This window comes from Dipodomys merriami, unplaced genomic scaffold (genome assembly GCF_024711535.1).
Source record: "Dipodomys merriami isolate MVZ:Mamm:240054 unplaced genomic scaffold, mDipMer1.0.p SCAF_2, whole genome shotgun sequence".
NCBI lineage: Eukaryota > Metazoa > Chordata > Mammalia > Rodentia > Heteromyidae > Dipodomys > Dipodomys merriami.
In genome coordinates this window covers 41,613,623-41,632,828 of record NW_027203381.1, presented here as the reverse complement: position 1 = coordinate 41,632,828, position 19,206 = coordinate 41,613,623, and the positions used below count along the sequence as shown (strand labels likewise).

At 45.4% G+C, this 19,206-nt stretch overlaps 1 protein-coding gene across 1 annotated transcript in view; it reads left to right on the top strand.

Moving 5' to 3' along the window:
• Window positions 1–768: 768 nt before the first annotated feature.
• Colec12 (collectin subfamily member 12) overlaps window positions 769–19,206 on the top strand; it is a 168,886-nt gene continuing 150,448 nt past the window's right edge. The window contains exons 1-2 of the mRNA XM_070029465.1: window positions 769–937; window positions 18,767–18,817. Coding sequence (XP_069885566.1) covers window positions 931–937; window positions 18,767–18,817 — 58 coding nt within the window. The 5' untranslated portion in view covers window positions 769–930. The remainder of the gene's footprint in view (window positions 938–18,766; window positions 18,818–19,206) is intronic.

The window sequence follows — 19,206 nt, the reverse complement described above, 5'->3', positions numbered from 1 at the left end:
AATTAAGCAAGGAATCTGTTAAAGGGGGATGGGGGGAGCTTTCGAAAGGAAAGATAAGCATGGGCTTTCTTCCCAGGACGGTGGTAAGGCCACACGACAAGGAAAGGGACTTAGGAAGCCTCCGGACAGCCAAGCCTCCTGTCCTGGTCAAACACAGGCAACCCGGTCGTTTCTGGGGCAGGGGCAGAAAGGCTAACTTTTTGGGGTCCTTTATTTGTTTTCTGCAAAGTCCAACAGTGTAAAGAGTTCCGTAGAGAGGGTATCTAATGGTGATTTGGGAGTGTGGGGGGGTGTCCTAGCGAGTTGGACAATTTGGGTAGACCGGGCCGCTCCCTTGCTGTCGGGTTTGCTTAGGGGCGCCAACCAGCGCACGCACTTGGAAACTTGGAACCCTAGAACCTCACAAGCCCTGGAGCCGTTTGGAGCAGGCACAGCCTTCCACGGCTCCCCAACTTTTTTCTCGCCCGGTACCAGTAGCCTAGGTAGTCTGGGTTGCAGCAATTGCACCTTCTGCATAACGGAGGAGGAAGCCGGGATTCCTCCTGTCCTTCCCCGCCCCGCCCCACCTCCCATTGCTTTTGGGGAGCCCGGCCCGGGCGCTTAGGAGAGGCCGGGCTAGGAAGCGGCGGGCAGGGGCGAGCGCGGGCGGGCGGGGCGGGGCGGAGCGGGGAGGGCGCGAGGGGCGTGGGCGCGGCGGGCCGCGGGCCCCGGCGGGCCAGGGGGAGGGGCTCTGGCGGGATTGCAGCCTCCGGCCCGGGGTGAGCAGCAGCGCGCGCCGCAGCCCCGGGTAGCACGGAGCCGAGCGAGCCGGGGGAGAGCGGACAGCGGGCGCGGGGCGCGGCTGCCATGGGCGTGCAGTGAGCGGTCGCTCGGGGCGACTTCCTCGGCGGCGCGGAGCTCCCTGGCTGGCGGTGCGTCTCCTCGATCACCATGAAAGGTAGGGAGGGGGCCGCGCGGGAGGCCGGCGAGGTGCACCCCGCGCCAACCGGTCCTTTGGGCTGCAGCCCCAGGGGGAGTCCGGTGGGTGCGCGGTTCCGGGGTGCGGGGGAAACCTCAGGAGACCCGGAGAGCAGTTAAGGGGTGCCAGCGCCCGGTGGCCCTTGTCCCGGACGCGTCTGGTGCCAAAGTAGTTTGAAGCCTCAAGTCGTTGTTTACGAATTCCAGTTCCCAACTTTTTTGTTTTTAATTGAAAAAACCTGCGGGGAGTGAGGCATCCTCCTCATCCTCATCCCCAGCCTCCACATGCCTGCGGGGCTGCCCTCCGCGCGCCCCACTCTCTCCCCCGTCATCCCCACCCGTGCCGTCACCCCGGCTGCCCACCGGCCGGGACTCGGGATGTTCCCCGTGCGCCCGTCCCACATCTGGCAGTGATTTAGATGCCCGCGGAGTTCAGCTGGCTCGGAAAGTGCGTTTGGCATCTTGCTCCATCACATCCACTCGCTGGAAAACAACTGCTCTCCGTTCCGCGTCCTCCCCCGGTGCCAGCCTGCGGGCGGGCTGCGCGCACGTGCGCTCCGCTGCGCGGGATGCGGGGGGGGGGGGGGGGGGAGGACCCGGGAATCGGCCCCCTGGGGCGGTTGTCTGTCCTCGGCCAGGCGGGGCTGTGGTGCCGGGGATGGACTCTTCCTGGGCAGCCTTCTGTTTCGTGGAAACACTGAGATTTGTCAGCCAAAAATCCTGATGGATAGGAGAGAGAAATAATCACCGCGCCACGCATCGAAGGGAGTCGTTGAGGGCCGGGCGGGCGTGGTAGTTACACCAGACCCGACGTCTAGGTGTGGGGTTAGGGGAACACGTCTGGGTCCCCCGCCTGATCTCGGGCTGGATGCAAAATGCCATCGGATCGCAGTGACCGAGTTTCCAGCGGCTCCGGGCTGCGCGGTGCCAGCGCCCTGGCTGGCCAGGGGTGGCCCCCGAGAGCCCCACGCGCCTGGAAGAGAACTTTTGGCTCGGGATGGCTTCTTGGAAAGGCAGTTCACGCTGAACTCTGCAGAGATAAGGTCCTAGCGTTGTGCTCTTCTACAGTGTCTCCACGGAGACTCGGGAAGGGAGGGGGAGAAGACCGAGTGCCAGGTGAGAGGACGTCAAAAGATGCGAAGCAGCTGATCTGTTTAAGAGAATTGAAAAAACGCTGCGGGCGAACAAGGCTGCGAGTAACTGGAGCTCAGTTCCCATCATTTTAGCCAGGAGTAAGTCTTTTTGCCAGTCATTAAATCATTAAGAGCTGGGCACCTGGGTGGCTCAAGCCTGTAATCCTAGCTACTCAGGAGGCTGAGATCAGAGGATCACCGTCTGAAGCCAGCCCAAGCAGGTGAGTCCTTAAAGCTCTTATTTCCAGCTAACCACCAAAAGGCTGGAAGTGGAGCTGTGGCTCAAGTGGTAGAGCTCTAGTCTTACGTTTTTTTTTTTTAAAGAAAATCTCAGGACAGTGCCCAGGTGCTAAAGTTAAGCCCTGGTACCAAGCACCAGAAAAAGTCATTAAGGGCAGTCGTTTTTCAACTCTTGTGTGTGCACGTGTGCCAGTGCTGGGGCTTGAACTTGGGGCCTTGAGGCATGCTCCCTTAGCTTTTCTGCTCAAGATTTGGCATTCTACCACTTGAGCCACACCTCCACGTCTGGACTTTTGGTGGTTAATTGGAGATAAGAGTTTCATGGATTTTTCTTCCAGGGCTGGCTTTGAACTACAGCCCTCAGATCTCAGCCTCCTGTATAGCTAGGATTACAGGCATGAGCCACTGCTGCCTAACTCAATTTTTCCATCTCTTGTGATGATGAGTCTGTCACTTTTTAATCAGCCCTCACAAGAGTTCTAAGCCCTGAAGTGTATTATGCTTTAAAAAAATGGAATAAATGACCATGACTACACTGTATTTCTAAGCAGCAATCAACATGTGCAATGAAAAGCATTTTGGGGTAAGACATGCTGTGCTGGCTCCAGATTGAGGACCTCTGGAAATGGTTCCTGCCTTACCCCATTATGGTCCCAACCCTCCCTAGGATCCCCAATAACATCTACCTCAACTAGAAGGCTGGTTTTGGGACTGGTAGATCCATATGTAGCTAGTCATTTTGAAGGCATATTTTATTTTGAGTCGAGGTTTCACTAGGTAGCACAGGCTGGCCTTGAATTTGGTGATCCTCCTGCCTCTGCCACCTGAGTGCTGGGATTATAGGCTTGTACTACCACACTAGCCTTCGTGTGTGTGCGTGCGTGCATGTATGTGTGCACATGTGCATGCGCATATATGTACTTGTATGTGTGCATGCATGTATACATCAATCCTGGGACTTGAGCTCAGGGCCTGAGTGCTGTCCCAGAGCATTCATGCTCAAGGCTAATATTCTACCACTTGTGCCACGGCTCCATTTCTGGCTTTTTGGCAGTTAATTAATAAGGTGCTCATGGATATTCCTGCCTGGGATATGGCTTTGAGACTCTTAGATCTCAACCTCTTGAGTACCTAGGATTGCAGGGGTAAGCCAGTGCCACTTGGCTTGGAGACCTTTTTTTTTTTGTCGGTTGTGGGGCCTGAACTCTGGGCCTGGGCGCTGTCCCTCAGCTCTTCCGCTCAAGGCTAGCACTCTACCACTTAAGCCACAGTGTCACTTCCAGCTTTTTCTTATGTGGTGCTGAGGAATCGAACTCAGGGCCTCAGGCATGCAAGGCTAGCACTCTACCACTGAGCCACCTTCCCAGTCCATGGAGACCTTTTTATTTATTTTTATTTTTTATTTTTTTTGGGGGGGTCCGGTCGTGGGGCCTGAACTCTGGGCCTGGGTGCTGTCCCTCAGCACTTCAGCTCAAGGCTAGCACTCTACCACTTGAGCCATAGCACCACTTCCGGCTTTTTTTTCTGCTTATGTGGTGCTGAGGAATTGAACCCAGGGCCTCATGTATGCAAGGCAAGCACTCTACCACTGAACCACCTTCTCAGCCCCATGGAGACCTTTTTAAAAATGGAAATATTCTAGGAGATTTGATTATCATCAGCACATAATTTGCACTTGTGTCTAGTTGCAGAGATAGGGAGGGAGGGAGGAGATACATTTTTTAGTGCCTACTAAGTGCAGCCTTTGTGTTGTAACTTTTATACACACATTGCAGTTTTAGCAATGGTCTTTTTTAGAGTTTGAATCCAAGACCTCTTACATGTTATACTTACCTCCATCTTCAGGCCAAGAGCAGGTATTTAACTCATGCATTATACATGTGGAGACTGATCTAGGAGAAACAGGGCTTGGTGACTAAATGGATGGAACAGACACAGACAAGCTCTGTGGGTTTGTATCCTGGTGGTGTTCACAAGTTGCTAGGACATCAGGCCTAATAGCTTTTGGTAGAGACTAGAGGAAAAGTGAAAGCCAGACAACTGAGTAGCCAAGTAAACCCCCAGATAGGACAGAGCTCAGAAGAGGCAAATCCAGACCATTGAACCTGGGTCTTCTGAAGCCCAGGCTGGGGTGTTGCTCTTAAGCAAAAAAAGAAAGGTGCTTTTACTCAGTGGGATATTCTGACCCTTTAGTCAAGAGTTCCTCTGTGCTCCTGATTATGCAGTGTGCTTGTTAACTCACTAGGCCTTCAATACCATTTTGTTTTCCTCAATAACAGAAGGCAAAGACAACTTTGGCAAATGCTAAGAAACTGTGCGCAGTTTCTATATTCACAAGGCCCACATCTGAGACTTGGAAAGAATTGAAAGAAGTTATGTAGATACTGAACTTCTTTGTCTGCATTCCCTTAACATCACAGTGTAGTAACCATTCAGAGAACATTTATCTTTTATTGGGTATTCCATTTTTTTTGCGGGGGGGGGGCAGTCATGGGCTTGAACTCTGGGCCTGGGCACTGTCCCTCAACTCTTCAGCTCAAGGTCAGTACTCTACCACTTCTGGTTTTCTGGTGGTTAATTGGAGACAAGAGTTTCATAGACTTTCCTGCCTGGGCTAGCTTTGAACTGCTATCCTCAGATCTCAGCCTCCTGAGTAGCTAGGATTACAGGCATGAGCCACCAGTGCCTGGCTCAAAATTCTTTTCACTGATTTCTAGTATACTGGGATTGCATGGGTTATATGCAACTATTGTACATTTTATTTTATTTTGGGGGGTATATGCTATGTGTTCTACTACTGAACAACCTCTGGCCTCCAGCATTTTATTTAAGGCACTTGAGCACTTTGGGTTTTGGAATAGTTAGGCAGGGGGCAGAGTATTCTGGAAACAGTCTGAGGATGCTGTGGACCCCGTATTTCCTTAAAACATTGTTTAGCCAAATAGAAAATTAGTAGACACTGTGAGGAAATTACATAGCTTCACTTGCTAAAGTAGTTGCTCCCTATGCAAGTCAGATGCTTTTTTAAAAATTAATTTTTATTGAGATTAAGTGATTACATAAATTTCACAAATTTCACAGTTTTGTGAGATAGTGATATTTAGTTAGTCACAAACACATTTTAACCTTCACAAGGCAACTTGTCATTATCATGGTCTATAATGTTCTTGACCACATATATGGTATATATATATGTGTGTGTGTGTGTGTGTGTGTGTGCGTGTGCGTGTGTGCACATGTGTGTGCATATACATCTGAGGGATAGGAGGAGGACACAAAATCAGAGGGAAATGGGAAAATATACAACAGAGGGACCCATCAGCTGCACTGGACTTTGATGAAAACAAACTAAGCAACTCAAGGGCAGCGATGGGAGGGAGGGAATGAGAGGGAAAAAGGGAACAGCTAACACTAAGCAAAAGGAAAAAAATGTACATATCATCCAGTGTGAAAGAAATAGTTGTATTGTCAAAGCTCATAGAAGCCAGATTCGTTTTTAAGGGTACTTATTCTCTTAAACCTTAGCCTTTTAATAGACCAAGTGTAATCCCAATCTGCTGTGTGCCACAGCACCACCTATTGGCCGCATTTAGCAAACATCTCTGTTCTTTTTCCTCCGTTCCTGGCGTCCCCAAGTACCAAAAAAAATGACATCATTATATATTTCCAGAAGAAAACTTCTTGTCCTGTTGCTGCAATATGTGAAGTCTTCCAAGCTGAGTTGAGAAGAAGTACAGCTTGTTTGTGAATAGAAAAGAAAATGAAGCTTGTTTGATTTCCAATTTCAGTTTTCAATTAGCTCCTAAAACCCATCATCAATTTAGTGGTTTGAGGAAAATAGTCACATTCTTTAAGAAGGAATCTGACTCTTCTCAAGTTGTATAATTACTAGATCCCATTCCTGATTCTGATCCTTGAGGATACTGGTAAGGCTCAGTGCAGCCACACTTGCTGCCTGACTGAAAACAGCCTAGTGTTTCGGGACAGTCTCCTTTCCCACTGTATTCCTGGGGTTTCTTGTGCTTTCTTAGGCTAAGCAAACATCACTGAAAGCATCAAAATGGGAACAAAATAAGACCTCATTCTCTTCGCTGATTGGGCATCAGGACCCCCTTCTTCTGGAGGGCAAATTTACAATCTAATTACACTTTTGACTTTTCATTAGTTTGGAGATGCTTGACATTCTTAATCTGAGGCTTAATTACTGTTAAGTATAGATCATCTTGTCTGTGGTCTCCCATGTAATTTCTCAAGATTGTTCCCATGCCTCCTTCCCTACCCCCAACCCTTGGCTATGTGTCTCATCCATGACAATGTGACAGGAAAAACCTAGTAGATGATAGCTTTCAAGGTCTGTCACAACGGGGGATCTAATTTTCCTAATACATACTTGTTCTCATTAAAATATTCTTTCCAAGCAGCTGATACAAGTGCGGCCAGGGTAAATTGCATGGCCCCCTGATGGATTAGCTTGCTTGCATGCCATTTTTATTTAGTTATCTATCTGTCTTTGTATTGGAGCTTGAACAGAGGGTCCCAGTGCTCTCTGTTAGCTTTTGTTTTTTGGCTCCAGGCTTGATGTTCTGCCGCTTGAGAAACACATCTACTTCTAGCTTTTCACTACTTGATTGGAGATAAGAGTCTCAAGGACTTTTTCTCCCCAGGCTAGCTTTGGAACCATGTTTCCCAGTTCTCAGCCTCCTGAATAGGGAGGATTATAGGCATGAGCCACAAGTGCCTAGCTAGCTAGCTAGCTTTCTGGAAGAGTTCGCTTTCCAGATGGGAAAATCACACATTTTGCCCTGAGTAAAGCCTTCCTGGGAGGGAAGTTCTCTGGTAGCAAAAAGCCTTGGGAATCCCTGGATATTCTGTGGCCAACATGGTCAGAGAATCCCCATTCTGGCCAGGCAATGAAAGTCTTCATAAGCTGTTCATAACCAGGAGACAGGGAACAGGGTCCTGGGTTGGCATGTAAGAGCCAGGGATGGAGTGGCTCTAAACTGTGTGGCTGTGTTCATAAAAACTTCATAGGTATTTTTGATGGCTACTTAATATTCCCCATATATTACTTTTCTATGTAATATCTAACATGTACTGAGCAGCCACCATGTCAGTCATTACTGTTTTCTCCAATTTGGAGATGGAAAAACTTAAGTTCAGAGAGATTGTTGTTCTTGTCTAAGGGCACCCAGCTTACCAGTACAAATAAGTATTCAAATTCAGACTGATTCCAGGATCTACTAACAGCTCTAGCCTACAAAACACTGTCAGAAGTGCCATTTCCAAGGACAGATTGTGAGCAAGGGACAAGAGATTGATAGGCATTCTTCACAGAAATGGTTTCGTGCTTACTGCTGACACCACACTTTCTAACCTACCAACCTGCCCTCCACCCAGGCTTGAGGGAGGTAGCTTTTCAATCAAGCTGTGATTTGATTTCTGTCTAAGCAAGTATCATGTGAAGAGCCAAAACCAATATAGTACCTTGAGAAAAAAATGAAGATCATGCTGATTGCTTCAGGGACTTTGGTAATTACATAGCAGTGAAAGCCAAGACAAGCAGAAATTAGTGACCCCCAACAAGGATGTCATGGAGGTCTAGAAGCTTCTTAACCCCTGGAGTTTACCATCATTAGTTAGTCAGTGCTCTTAAGTATAAAAGAAATGTGTTTTTCAACATGAGAGGAGATTTAAAATAAAATGTGTTCATTGGACATGGAAGTATTCAACAGGACTCCTTCCTACTTCCTAAGCAGCTCAATATTATAAAAAAAATCACAGGCAGTAGTATACAGTTTTTTGAGCTTCATGTTCTTAGGACATAGAAATTACTAAGAAACTAGCTGAAACTTAGAAAGCAATGTGTTCTTTGAAGTTTCAACAGTCCACTTTTAAACTTATCTATGTTTTAAAATACAACCATCTTGAAAGTGGCGCTGTGGCTCAAGTGGTAGAGCACTCATCTTGAGCTGAAGCGCTCAGGGACAGTGCCCAGGCCCAGAGTTCAAGCCCCATGACCGACCAAAAAAAATTGAATTATGAGCTGGGAATGTGGCTTAGTGATAGAGTGCTTGCCTAGCATGCATGAAGCCCTGGGTTCAATTCCCCAGCACCACATACACAGAAAAAAACAGAAGTGGCTCTGTGGCCCAAGTGGTATGGTAGAATGCTAGCCTTGAGCAAAAGAAGCTCAAGGACATCATCCAGGCCTTGAGTTCAAGCCCCAGGACTGGCAGAAAATAAAAACCATCTCATGTAATTGTGCTTAGTGAACATGATCAATTTGGTTTGTCAGTACCAGAGTTTGAACTCAGGGTCTTATGGTTTGCTTGATTTTGTTTGTTTGGTGCTCTACCACTTGAGCCATGCTTCTAGACCAGCTTTTTGCTGTTTTACTTTGGAAATGGAAGTTCGTGGATTTTTCTTCCTGGGTTGGCCTCCAACTGGGGTCCTCTAGATCTCAACCTCCTGAGTAGCTAAGATTACAGGTGTGAGCCACTGGTACCTAGATGAACCTGATAATTTTTGGGTTTTTTTTTTTGGCTGGAGGAATGAGTGTCATGAAACTAAAGAATCTGGTAAATACAGGAAAACAGTTTAACTTTCCAGGGTACCCATTCCTTTATGAAAACTGAGAATAATAGTATCTACCCAGTAAGCTGTTTTGAGGATTAAATAGCTTGATATACATCCATTCTTTAGAATGGTGTCTAGCATATAAGAACTTACAATGTTTTCATTATTGTAATACATCATAGTACTGTATGCTTATAATCTATCTTTTCCTCCAGGCACTAATTTAATTGCCAGTAAAGAAGCACTTACATTAATTTGATCATGTGCTATAGTTTAGATTGTGGGAGTGGGCAAGTATTCAAGTCTCAATAGTAAAGTCATTTTCAAGATACAGATGCATAGAAACTGACCGAGGGACAGGAGTGTTGTGTGTGCTGTCTGCAGGGAGCAGGGACAGTGCTCGCCAATGCTGTCATCCCTGTCACTGTTACTGTTGTTAAACATCAGCCCTGCTGGGTGCTGAAGGCTCACCCCTGTATTCTAACTACTCAGGAGGCTGAGATCAGATGATCGCTGTTCACAGCCAGCTTGGTCAGGGAAGTCAATGAGATTTTTATCTAACTAACCACCAGAAAACTGGAAATGGAGCTGTTGCTGAAAGTGCTAGAGCACTAGCCTTGAGTGAAAAAGCTCAGAGACCGCAACCAGGCCCTGAGTTCAAGCCCCAAGACTGACCTCCTCCCTCCAAAAAAAGTCACCCCTTTCCAAAATGCAGCTTGTCAACAGTATCATTTCTTACTTATGATAATGGTAGAAAATAGATGTATATCAATATGCCTAATTTGCTGGGAACCCTGATTTTCCATAGGCACAATTGTTCAGGTCCTACTGATGGATGACAGAATATTTTTAAATCCGTGTCTCAAATCCAGTGTCCACTTTTTTTTTTAGTAAGGATATGACCTCAAGAAATCACAACATTAAACAAATTTGTGAGTATTAGGAAAGGCATGTGTATATGTGAGTTTTTAACCATATGACATCATGTTTTCTTCGTTAGTGGTATTATATACGTTTTCCATTAAGCTGTCATATTTCTATTTATGGTTGGGCCACCAAATTCTAACTGGTTTTTCATTTTAATCTTCTTTCCTCCTTTGGCTTCTCTTTTTCTTCTCCTCCTCTTCCTTCTTCTCTCCTCTTCATCCTTTTTTCCCTCCTTTTCCTCCTTCTCCACCTCCACCTTCATCTCTATCTCCACCTTCTTTTATGGTGCTTAGGATCAAACCTAGTAAGCAATGGACAAATTCTGTCAATGATCTATACCCTCTCCTTCCCTCCCTCCTTCCGTCCCTCTTTTCCTCCCTCCTATTTATTTTACTCAAAGTTTCAGAGCCTATTATGACATAGGAGGGCATGGCAGAGAGGAGCAGTTCACATCATGGTACCCATGGCAAAGGAAATGAAGAGACTGGGCATCTGGTATAACCTTCAAAGACATACCCTCAGTGACCCACCTCCTACAGCTAGGCCCCACCTCCTCCAGTTAAGGCCCACCTCCTCCAGCTTCTTAGACCCTGCCTCCCAAAGTTTCTGCAACTTCCCAAAATAGCTCCACCAGCTGGAGATCAAGCATTTAAAACATGAGCCCATGGGGGAACACTTCATATTCAGCTCACAACATTATGGCTCTGATCCCAAAGACTTATGGTCATCTTACAATGCAAAACACATTTTGTGTATCTCCAAGAGTACCTATGGTTTTAAGTTTCAACATTGTTCAAAAATCTAACTGGCTCATGCCTGTATTTCTCCTATTCAGGAGGCTGAGATCACAGTTTGAAGCCAGCCTGTGCAGACACCTCCAAGGGATGCCATCTCCTCTCCAATTAACCAGCAAAAAGTCAGGCTGGAGGTGTAGCTCAAGCGGTAGAGTGCCAGCTGTGAGCAAGCAAGCTGAACAAGAGCTTGAGATCCTGAGTTCAAGCTCCAGTACCAGCATATCCCCAATCCTAGCCCATACCTGCATGTGTACATGTGCACGCGCGCACACACACACACACACACACACACACACACACACACACACACACACACACACACACACACACACACACACACACACACACACACACACACACACACACACACACACACACACACACACACACACACACACACACACACACACACACACACACTCCTCTTCCCCATATACAATCTAAGTCCAGCATCTCTATGGAAGCTCAAGACACTCTTTTAGCTGGGAGTACTTGTTTTGTTTTTCTTTTTTCCCCCAATATTATTAAGGTATTGTACAGAGAGGATGCTACTTCATAATAAGTAATGAGTAAAATTCTTCTTTTTACAATGTCACCCCCTCTTTTTGCTTTCTCCCAGTTTTCCTCTCCCATCCCTGCCCACAAGATCTGAGAGCACTTGTAAAATAAAACACACATACACACACACCAATCTCCAAGTTACATACTTCCTGGACCCAGGCTGGCTTCAGACTCACAATCTTCCTACCATAGATCCTCCATTGTTGAGATTCAAGGCAGCAGCCACCATACCCAGCAGGTCTTGACAATCTCCCTACCATGATTAATGTGGTTCAGAGGGTTCCTTCACAGGAGAAGTGCACCTTCCCTGTAGTTTTCTGAAAAGGATGAACAAAGATGTCAAGGTTTTGTTGTTGTTTTGCCAGTACTAAGGCTTGAACTCAGAGCCGTGTACTCTCACTTTCTTGCTCATGGCTGGTATTCTATCATTTGAGCCATGCCTCCAGCCTGGCCTTTTGCTGGTTAATTGGAGATGAGATCTCTCAGACTTTTCTGTGTAGGCCAGCTTCAAATATCCTCAGATTTCAGCCTCTTGAGTAGCTAAGATCCCAGATATGACCTCCTGGCATCTGGCTAGATGTCAGGATTTTAAAGGTCATTATTTGCTGCTTACTCTAAGTTGCTGAAGCTGTTGCTTGCTGGGGGAAAATCTAGTTTAGTACCCACTACTAATTTAGGGTAAAAGTAATAGAAGTGTAATTCACTTTTGTTGACCTATAAGAGAAGTAACAAGGCATGTTATCTTTCTTTATTCCCAAAGTAAGAATTTACTGTTGTTGTTTTTTCTTAAATGAGCATCTTACTTAAAAGTTGTGCCAAAAATTGGAGTCAATCTGGGCACAGTATCTTATGCATGCTTGTATTCTGGATTACTCAGGAGACAAAGGTCAGAAAGATCATGGTTTGAGGCCAGCCCAGGCAAAAAAAATTAACCAGACCTCTTCTCATCTGATAAGCCAGGCATGATAGTATATACCTATAGTCCCAGAGACACAGAAAGCATAGGTTGGAGGATTTTGGTCTGAGACTGTCCCAGGAAAAAGTGTGTGATCTTATCCAAAAAGTAACAAGCAAAAAAAAAAAAAAGGACAGGACATGACTTAAATAGTAAAGTGCCTGACTAGCAAGTATGAATCTTGAGTTCAGACCCCAGTGCCACCACAGAGAGGTTTTTTTTTCCTGTAGTAACTTTGAAGAACCTAAAATATTTACATTTCCGCATATACTTACACCCATCTGTGTGGGAGAAGGACTTGAGCAGTTGAATGGAAGATATCTAATTTTTCTCTCAAAAACATCTGAAACCTCAGATACTTCATTACACTCACTTTCTTAATTCTTCCTACTCAGAAGGTGAAGATCAAGAGAATCACAGTTCACGGCTAGCATGGACCAGTCATCAAATCATCATCTTAATAGCTGGGTCTGGTGCCTCACACCTGTCTTCTCAGCTACTGGGGAGGGGGTGGGGAACACAAAGTAGGATTGCTGTTTAGGCAGGCCTGAGAAAAATTCAAGATCCTATCTAAAAAATATCCAGAGCAAGCCGGACTCACGCCTATAATCCTAGCTCTTAAGGAGGCTGAGATCTGAGGATCATAGTTCAAAGCTAGCCTGAGCAGGAAAGTCCATGAAACTCTTATCTCCAATAAACCACCAGAAAACTGGAAGTGGCACTGTGGCTCAAGTGGTAGATTGCTTGCTTTGAGCTAAAGAGCTGAGGGACAGCGCCCAGGCCCAGAGTTCAAGCCCCATGACCGACAAAAAAAAAGCAAAACACACACACACACACACAATGCCTCCCCCGTTTATCCTCCCCCAAACAAAACCAAATGAGCTAGAGGCATGGCTCAAGCCTTATAGAGTACCCACCTGGCAAACAGAGTTCAAATCTTGCTACTGCCAAAAGAACAACAATAACGCAAACCAGAAACCAAAACAAAATGAAACCCACCAGAACAAAAGCAATAACAACAGAACCCCAAATGTTGCCTAGCAAGCACACAGACCTGGGTTCGATGCTCAGGATTCAATCCCAACAGTGGAGGAGGGGAAGCCATAAATGTGTGAGCTGTGCTAAGTTCCCTGGTTTCAAGATATTTCCACGTGGGGGCTGGGAAGGTGGCTCAGTGGTAGAGCACTCACCTTGCATGCTTAAGGCCCTGGGTTCGATTCCTCAGCACCACATAAGCAGAAAAAAAAAGCCGGAAGTGGCACTGTGGCTTAAGTGGTAGAGAGCTAGCCTTGAGCTGAAGAGCTGAGGGACAGCGCCCAGGCCCAGAGTTCAGGCCCCACGACCGGACCCCCCCCCCCAAAAAAAAGATATTTCCACGTGGTAGAGAACACCATGCTTCTGTGGCTGGAAGCCAAGTGGGAGGATGAATCCTTACCCCAGTGCCCAGCCCGGTGCCCTCCCCAGGTTTGCCCCACAGATTGACTGGAGCAGGTGAGTGTGACTCTCACCTCTAACAAATCCAACTAAACTTCACTTGAACTCGTGGTCTGAAATAGTAGCGCTCAAGAAAATAAGAAAGCAGCAGCAGAATTCTATTCTGTGTTCTTTACAAAATCCCTAGCCAGTGTGGCTCTGTGCCAGTTGCCGAGGAAAGTAAAAATACATGCAAGTAAAAATAAATGAAGAAATAGTGCACTTCAAAGCACTCAAGCAAAGTACAGTATAGCTCACAGGTACTGAAATGAATGCCAAGGTACAGCCAGGGAAGCCAAGAAGCTATGCACTTGAAGGTCTAAATCTTCAGCATGTTTTTGTTATTTAATATGTTAAAGCTTCAGTCTTTCCTGCAGATAGACTGCTGTCAGAAGCAGGATCAAGTTCTGGCCACTGCAAAACATAAAGGTCTTAAATATCAAGTCCTTAGTAATGTAAGAGTGTAGCAGTGCTTATACCAGGATATTTGTCTCTCTCTCTCTCTCTTTTTTAAAGCTTTTTAATTTATTTCTCTCTCTCTCTCTCTCTCTGTGTGTGTGTGTGTGTGTGTGTGTGTGTGTGTGTGTGTGTGTGTGTGTGTGTCTGTGTCTGTCTGTCTGTCTGTCTGTCTGTCTGTCTGTCTTGAACTCAGGGTATAGGCACTACCCCCCTAGAGCTAGTGCTCTACCACTCGAGCCACAGCTCCTCTTCCAGTTTTTTGGTGGTTAATTGGAGATGAGTATCTTGGTTCTGTCTACTCCAATAGACTTCAAACATGGATCGTCACATCTCAGCCTCTTGAGTAGCTAGGATTACAGGTGTGAGCTACAGTTGCCAGGCTCAGTTCTTTTTCAAATTTAACATTAGTTGTAAAAGGAGAATTTGTAAAAGGAGAGTTTCACTGTAACATTTTCATATATACAATGTATCCATTGGGCTCAGATTTTTTATATTAGTTGAAAAAGAAAGTTTCATTGTAATATTTTTATACATACAATGTATCCCATCAATCCCATTCCTTCTATTATTATCCCTTATCCTCCATCCCTCCTTAAAACATTTAGAAAAGTTTCATTGTTATAAATAGACTATTTTGACTCCATCCCTTCTCATTTCTCTCTCTATTGGTCCTTACCCTGTCCCACTGGTACCCATTTCCCCAATTGAACCTGTTTTATTACTTTACTGTCATTCATTCTTTTAGTGTATATTTATTGTATCAATGGGTTTCACCATGGTATTTCACATGTTTGGTGATTCTACAGATTAAACCCAGGGGCTCAGTGGGCTAGCTTCAGCCTTTTTCTTTTTCTTTGAACACATGACCTTTCACTGTCCCTTAGATTTCTCACTCAAAGTTGGAACTTGACCACTTGAGCTACTTCTGACTTTTTGGTGGTTAGTTGGAGATAAGAGTATACCTTGGATTTATATGCCCAGGGTGGCTTCAAACTTTGATCCTCAGATCTCAGCCTCTTGAGCAGCTAACATAAGCCATGGGCTTAATATTTTGTTTTTGAGGTAAGGTCTGGCTCACTTTGCTCAGACTGAACAACTAATTTACAGTTTGACAAAATGAATGCCAGGAAGCTGGAACATGTATTGGGGTTGGGTGGGGGAAATGCAAGGAGAAGGAAAGTAGATGAACGGAGGGGATAATGGTGGATGAAAACAGTCATAATAGAGTGTGTGTGTGTGTGTGTGTGTGTGTGTGTGTGTGTGTGTGTGTGTGTGTGTGTGTGTGAGTGTGTGACAATGGAACTGAGTAACTTGAAGGGATTGGGGAGGGGTGCTGGGAGAACAATGGAAGAGGTGACATTGATCAAAATGCATTGTACTCATAAACTGATGAATTGAACCTCCTTTGTACCACTCAAGATATTTTTTTAAAAAAACTGAGTAAAACAAAGTTAAAAAGCTTTGCCTTTTTTCTCTCAACACTTCTCAGAGTTTCAACTAATGCAAAACCATGATGAACTTGCAAGAAAGAGACCTAATATGTAACTCCACCCCATTTTCCAATCTCCACCCCCCCCCCACACCAAGAAAATTCAGAGAAAGACTGATTGAGGATACATCTTTACGAGGCATTTCCTGATACTCCCAGTGAGAAGTTATCTGACAGGCCACTCGTGTCTCTTTCTATTTGTTGTTGTTCTTCTTCAAATAGCTGTTGTAAGACTGGCTTCCCTTTGGGAATGAAGGTAAAGACAAGCCCACCCTCCTCACAGAGCCCCCCAGATGGATGGATGGCCTGTTAGGCTTTTGTTTCCTTGGAACCCCTAATGGTTTTGAATATATAGATTTGGAAGGAGAAACAAGGGCCAAAATGAACCGCTTTAACAACAAAAATACAAGAGCGTTCCCAGGAAAACTGTGGGAAGAAGAGTGCAGTAGATCAGGCAAAAGATGACAGAGAGAAAAGACACCAAAAACAAACAAACAAACAAACTAATGGTAGCCTTCACTGAAAGGACTTTGGAAGCAGAATTGTCTGTTGGGAGATTTTAAGTTGCTCCCTGTTGGGAGTACAACCCAAATCTGTTCTTTTGGCTTCATTGTGAACTCTTCAGTGATGTTTCCCTGGTCTGCAGTGTCCCGGCTTTGCTCCAGAGACCATGTGGTGGGGGAGGGGCTCTCCTTAGCAGGGAGAGCTGACCTCTCATGGCATTATCCAGGTAGCTGGGCTGGAAGCCTTCTCATCCTTGGAGATCACATCTGTAGATTCAACTGACTGTGGGCTGAAATATTTGAAAACCAAAGTCTTACCTGTATTGAGTATATATGTGGGTATTTTCCTTGTCCTTATTTCCTAAACAATACGGTACAACTATAGTCCTATAGTGCTGGCAAAATGTCAGGTGCTATAAGCAATCTAGAGATAATTTAAGCTATATGGAAGAGTGGGAGCAGGTTCCCCATGTAGGTACGGTAGCTGTTATGTAGAAGGGACTTGGAGAAGCATCTTGGAGGATTTGTTGAGTGAATGAATAAATGAATAAAGTTCCAAAGAGAAGCCATGGATGAGTGTGTCTCTTTGCGAATAGTCTAGTCTGATAGATATGGCTCCCTGGGAGAGATAAGGGATGACATGTAACAGATGACTCATGAAGGCAGAGACAGAAAGGGCTTGATTGGGTGCTGTAATCTCTGACCTTGTTGTATGGAGAAAAAATGGAGAAACCCCATTTGGGGAGGTCAAATTGGGAGTCTTTATTAATAAAGGCCAGTGATGACTGCATGGTGGACTCCTCTCGTAAAGACCAGTAGCCAGCAAATACACTTAACACTGTTAATAAACTGAGCCATGAAGGCCAGAGAGGAGATAAAGAACAAAAAGAAGACCAACAAACCAATTAGTTCCAATGGAGAGCTGGATTGGGATGCCATGGTGACTGGAGAAGAGCCAGGAGCCAGGACAGGAACGCGGGGACACATGGCATGGCTTAATGGCATCTGATCTGGTCCAAATAGTGTGAGGGGCAGGGGGCAGGGTCACAGGAAACTCGGGTCCCTGCACAGGACTGACAGGTTTAGTAACCTATCATCCAAGTCCCTGCCCCTGCCTCCAGGGATTTTGGCATGCCCACCACCTGAAGACAAGATGCCAGACCCTACCATCCACCATGTGGCCAAGATGGTGCCGGTCAGACCCGGTCTCCTCACTTCAACCTAAGAAACCTACTTGGATTATAAAAATCTGACTGCCAGATAAACAACAAAGATCTCCCACCTGTCCTTTGAATAAGGAAGCACTAGCAAAAGGCAAAGATGTCACAGCCCTCCATTCTCTGCTACAAAGAGTTATTCCATATCATGAGATCATTCCCATGCACCTTGGGTTTTCCTTCATGATACAAGATTCAGCCAGGTCATGTCCCCATTGGGGGTTAAAAAAGACCATCACAGAGGCTTGTTTCCCCCTTCATGACCTCTTTTGGTTAGGGTCTTCTAGACAGACCTGGTTTTGACACCTCTTATTTGTCCCCAAAACTTATCCTTTATGTGCATGGTTAACAGAAAGTTGTGTGTGCATAGTGCTTATCACTTCTAGACCCAGACCTGGTGAACTGTAAACAGGAAGCTCTGTATTGATGTAAGGAATTTTGCCATGGCCTCGTTAGGAGGGAGAGTTTGGGTCTTTGGGTAGCATAGTTGGCTCCAATATAGTATCTCTCTTGTGTCCACAAGACAATCATGAGGTATGAATTCCCATAGCAAGACTGCCTGTTGAGATACATTGACTGGAAACCATCTTTCTGGGAAGGGTTTGGGTATCATGGAAGGGGTTATACTGGGTTCTGAGATTGCTGCCCTAGTTGATGGGAGCTATGACATCTGAAAGGGCCAGCTGGTTATTTATTCTGTGATTCATTCAACAACATTTATTCATTCATTTTGCTCCTTTCACATTTTTTAGACACAACAAAGCAAGATTGTCTTTATTCATGTATGACATGATTATTTCCATAGAAATTCCCAAGTAGATTAAAACAAAACAAAGAGCCTCAAAGTAACAACTGAAAAAATGAGATTAGAGCTCTCAAAATAAAGGCCAATATTCAACACTTCAGTTCATTTCTATACTGTGCAACAAGCAACTGAACATGATCCAAAACATTAAATATGCATGTGTCAAATTGAACAACATTTTCTAAGACCCTGGCAGAGGAAAAAAAAAACCTCAAAATGTTCCTAAGAGAAATTAAAGTAGACCTAAACAAACAGAAGCAAATGTGATTTTCATGGATTGGAAGACTCGAGTTTGTGAAAATGTTGATTGCCTTGAATCAATTAGCATCAATTAGCTATATAAGGAGGTTGCATTTATTGAGCCTTTGCACTAGGCACCATTCTAAGCAAGAGGTGGGGGAGGTTAATTGTGACTAGGAGAGGGTGTTCCTGAGGTTGAGCCATGTGACATGGAGAGGCAGGGTGGTCTGGAAAAGTATCTTGGAGTCACATGTTAGCGAAGAGTGGAATCAGAAGTCAGATTAAGAACAGGGAGAACAACATTTCTGCCTCAGGATGACTAGTGTAGAGACTGTACAATCTTAAAAGGGGAGGGTGTTGGTTGGGATCCATTCCATTGCTCCCCATACCAAGCCTGTGCTGAACACCCATATTGTGTTGTGTTTTCTTTTCTACAGACGACTTTGCAGAGGAGGAGGAGGTGCAGTCCTTCGGTTACAAGAGGTTCGGTGAGTTCTAGCAAAGTTCCGTTCCTTCTCCCTGCTCAGTCAATGCAGTAATGATCAGAAGCGAGACTGCTGGCGCGTCAATGTACACACTTACACATGAGCGTTTGTGGCCTCGAGATCCAGCTTTGGTTGGAGGTTGAGCTTCCATATAAGTGGCGGGCCATTGATTACAACCCAGCAACAGTGGGGTGAGCTGGGGAAGAGGTGCAGTGTGAATAGGTCTGCTGAAGACAGCTTGTGAACCAACATAGCAGAAAAAGGAAATTGATGATGAGACAGGATGATTTCTCTGTTGGGTATTGAGAAACCATTTTTCCCTCTGTGGCTCAGGCTTGTGTTTATAGCTTAGTAGTCATGGATGGGTGGGAGGAAGACTTCTTCCAGGAACC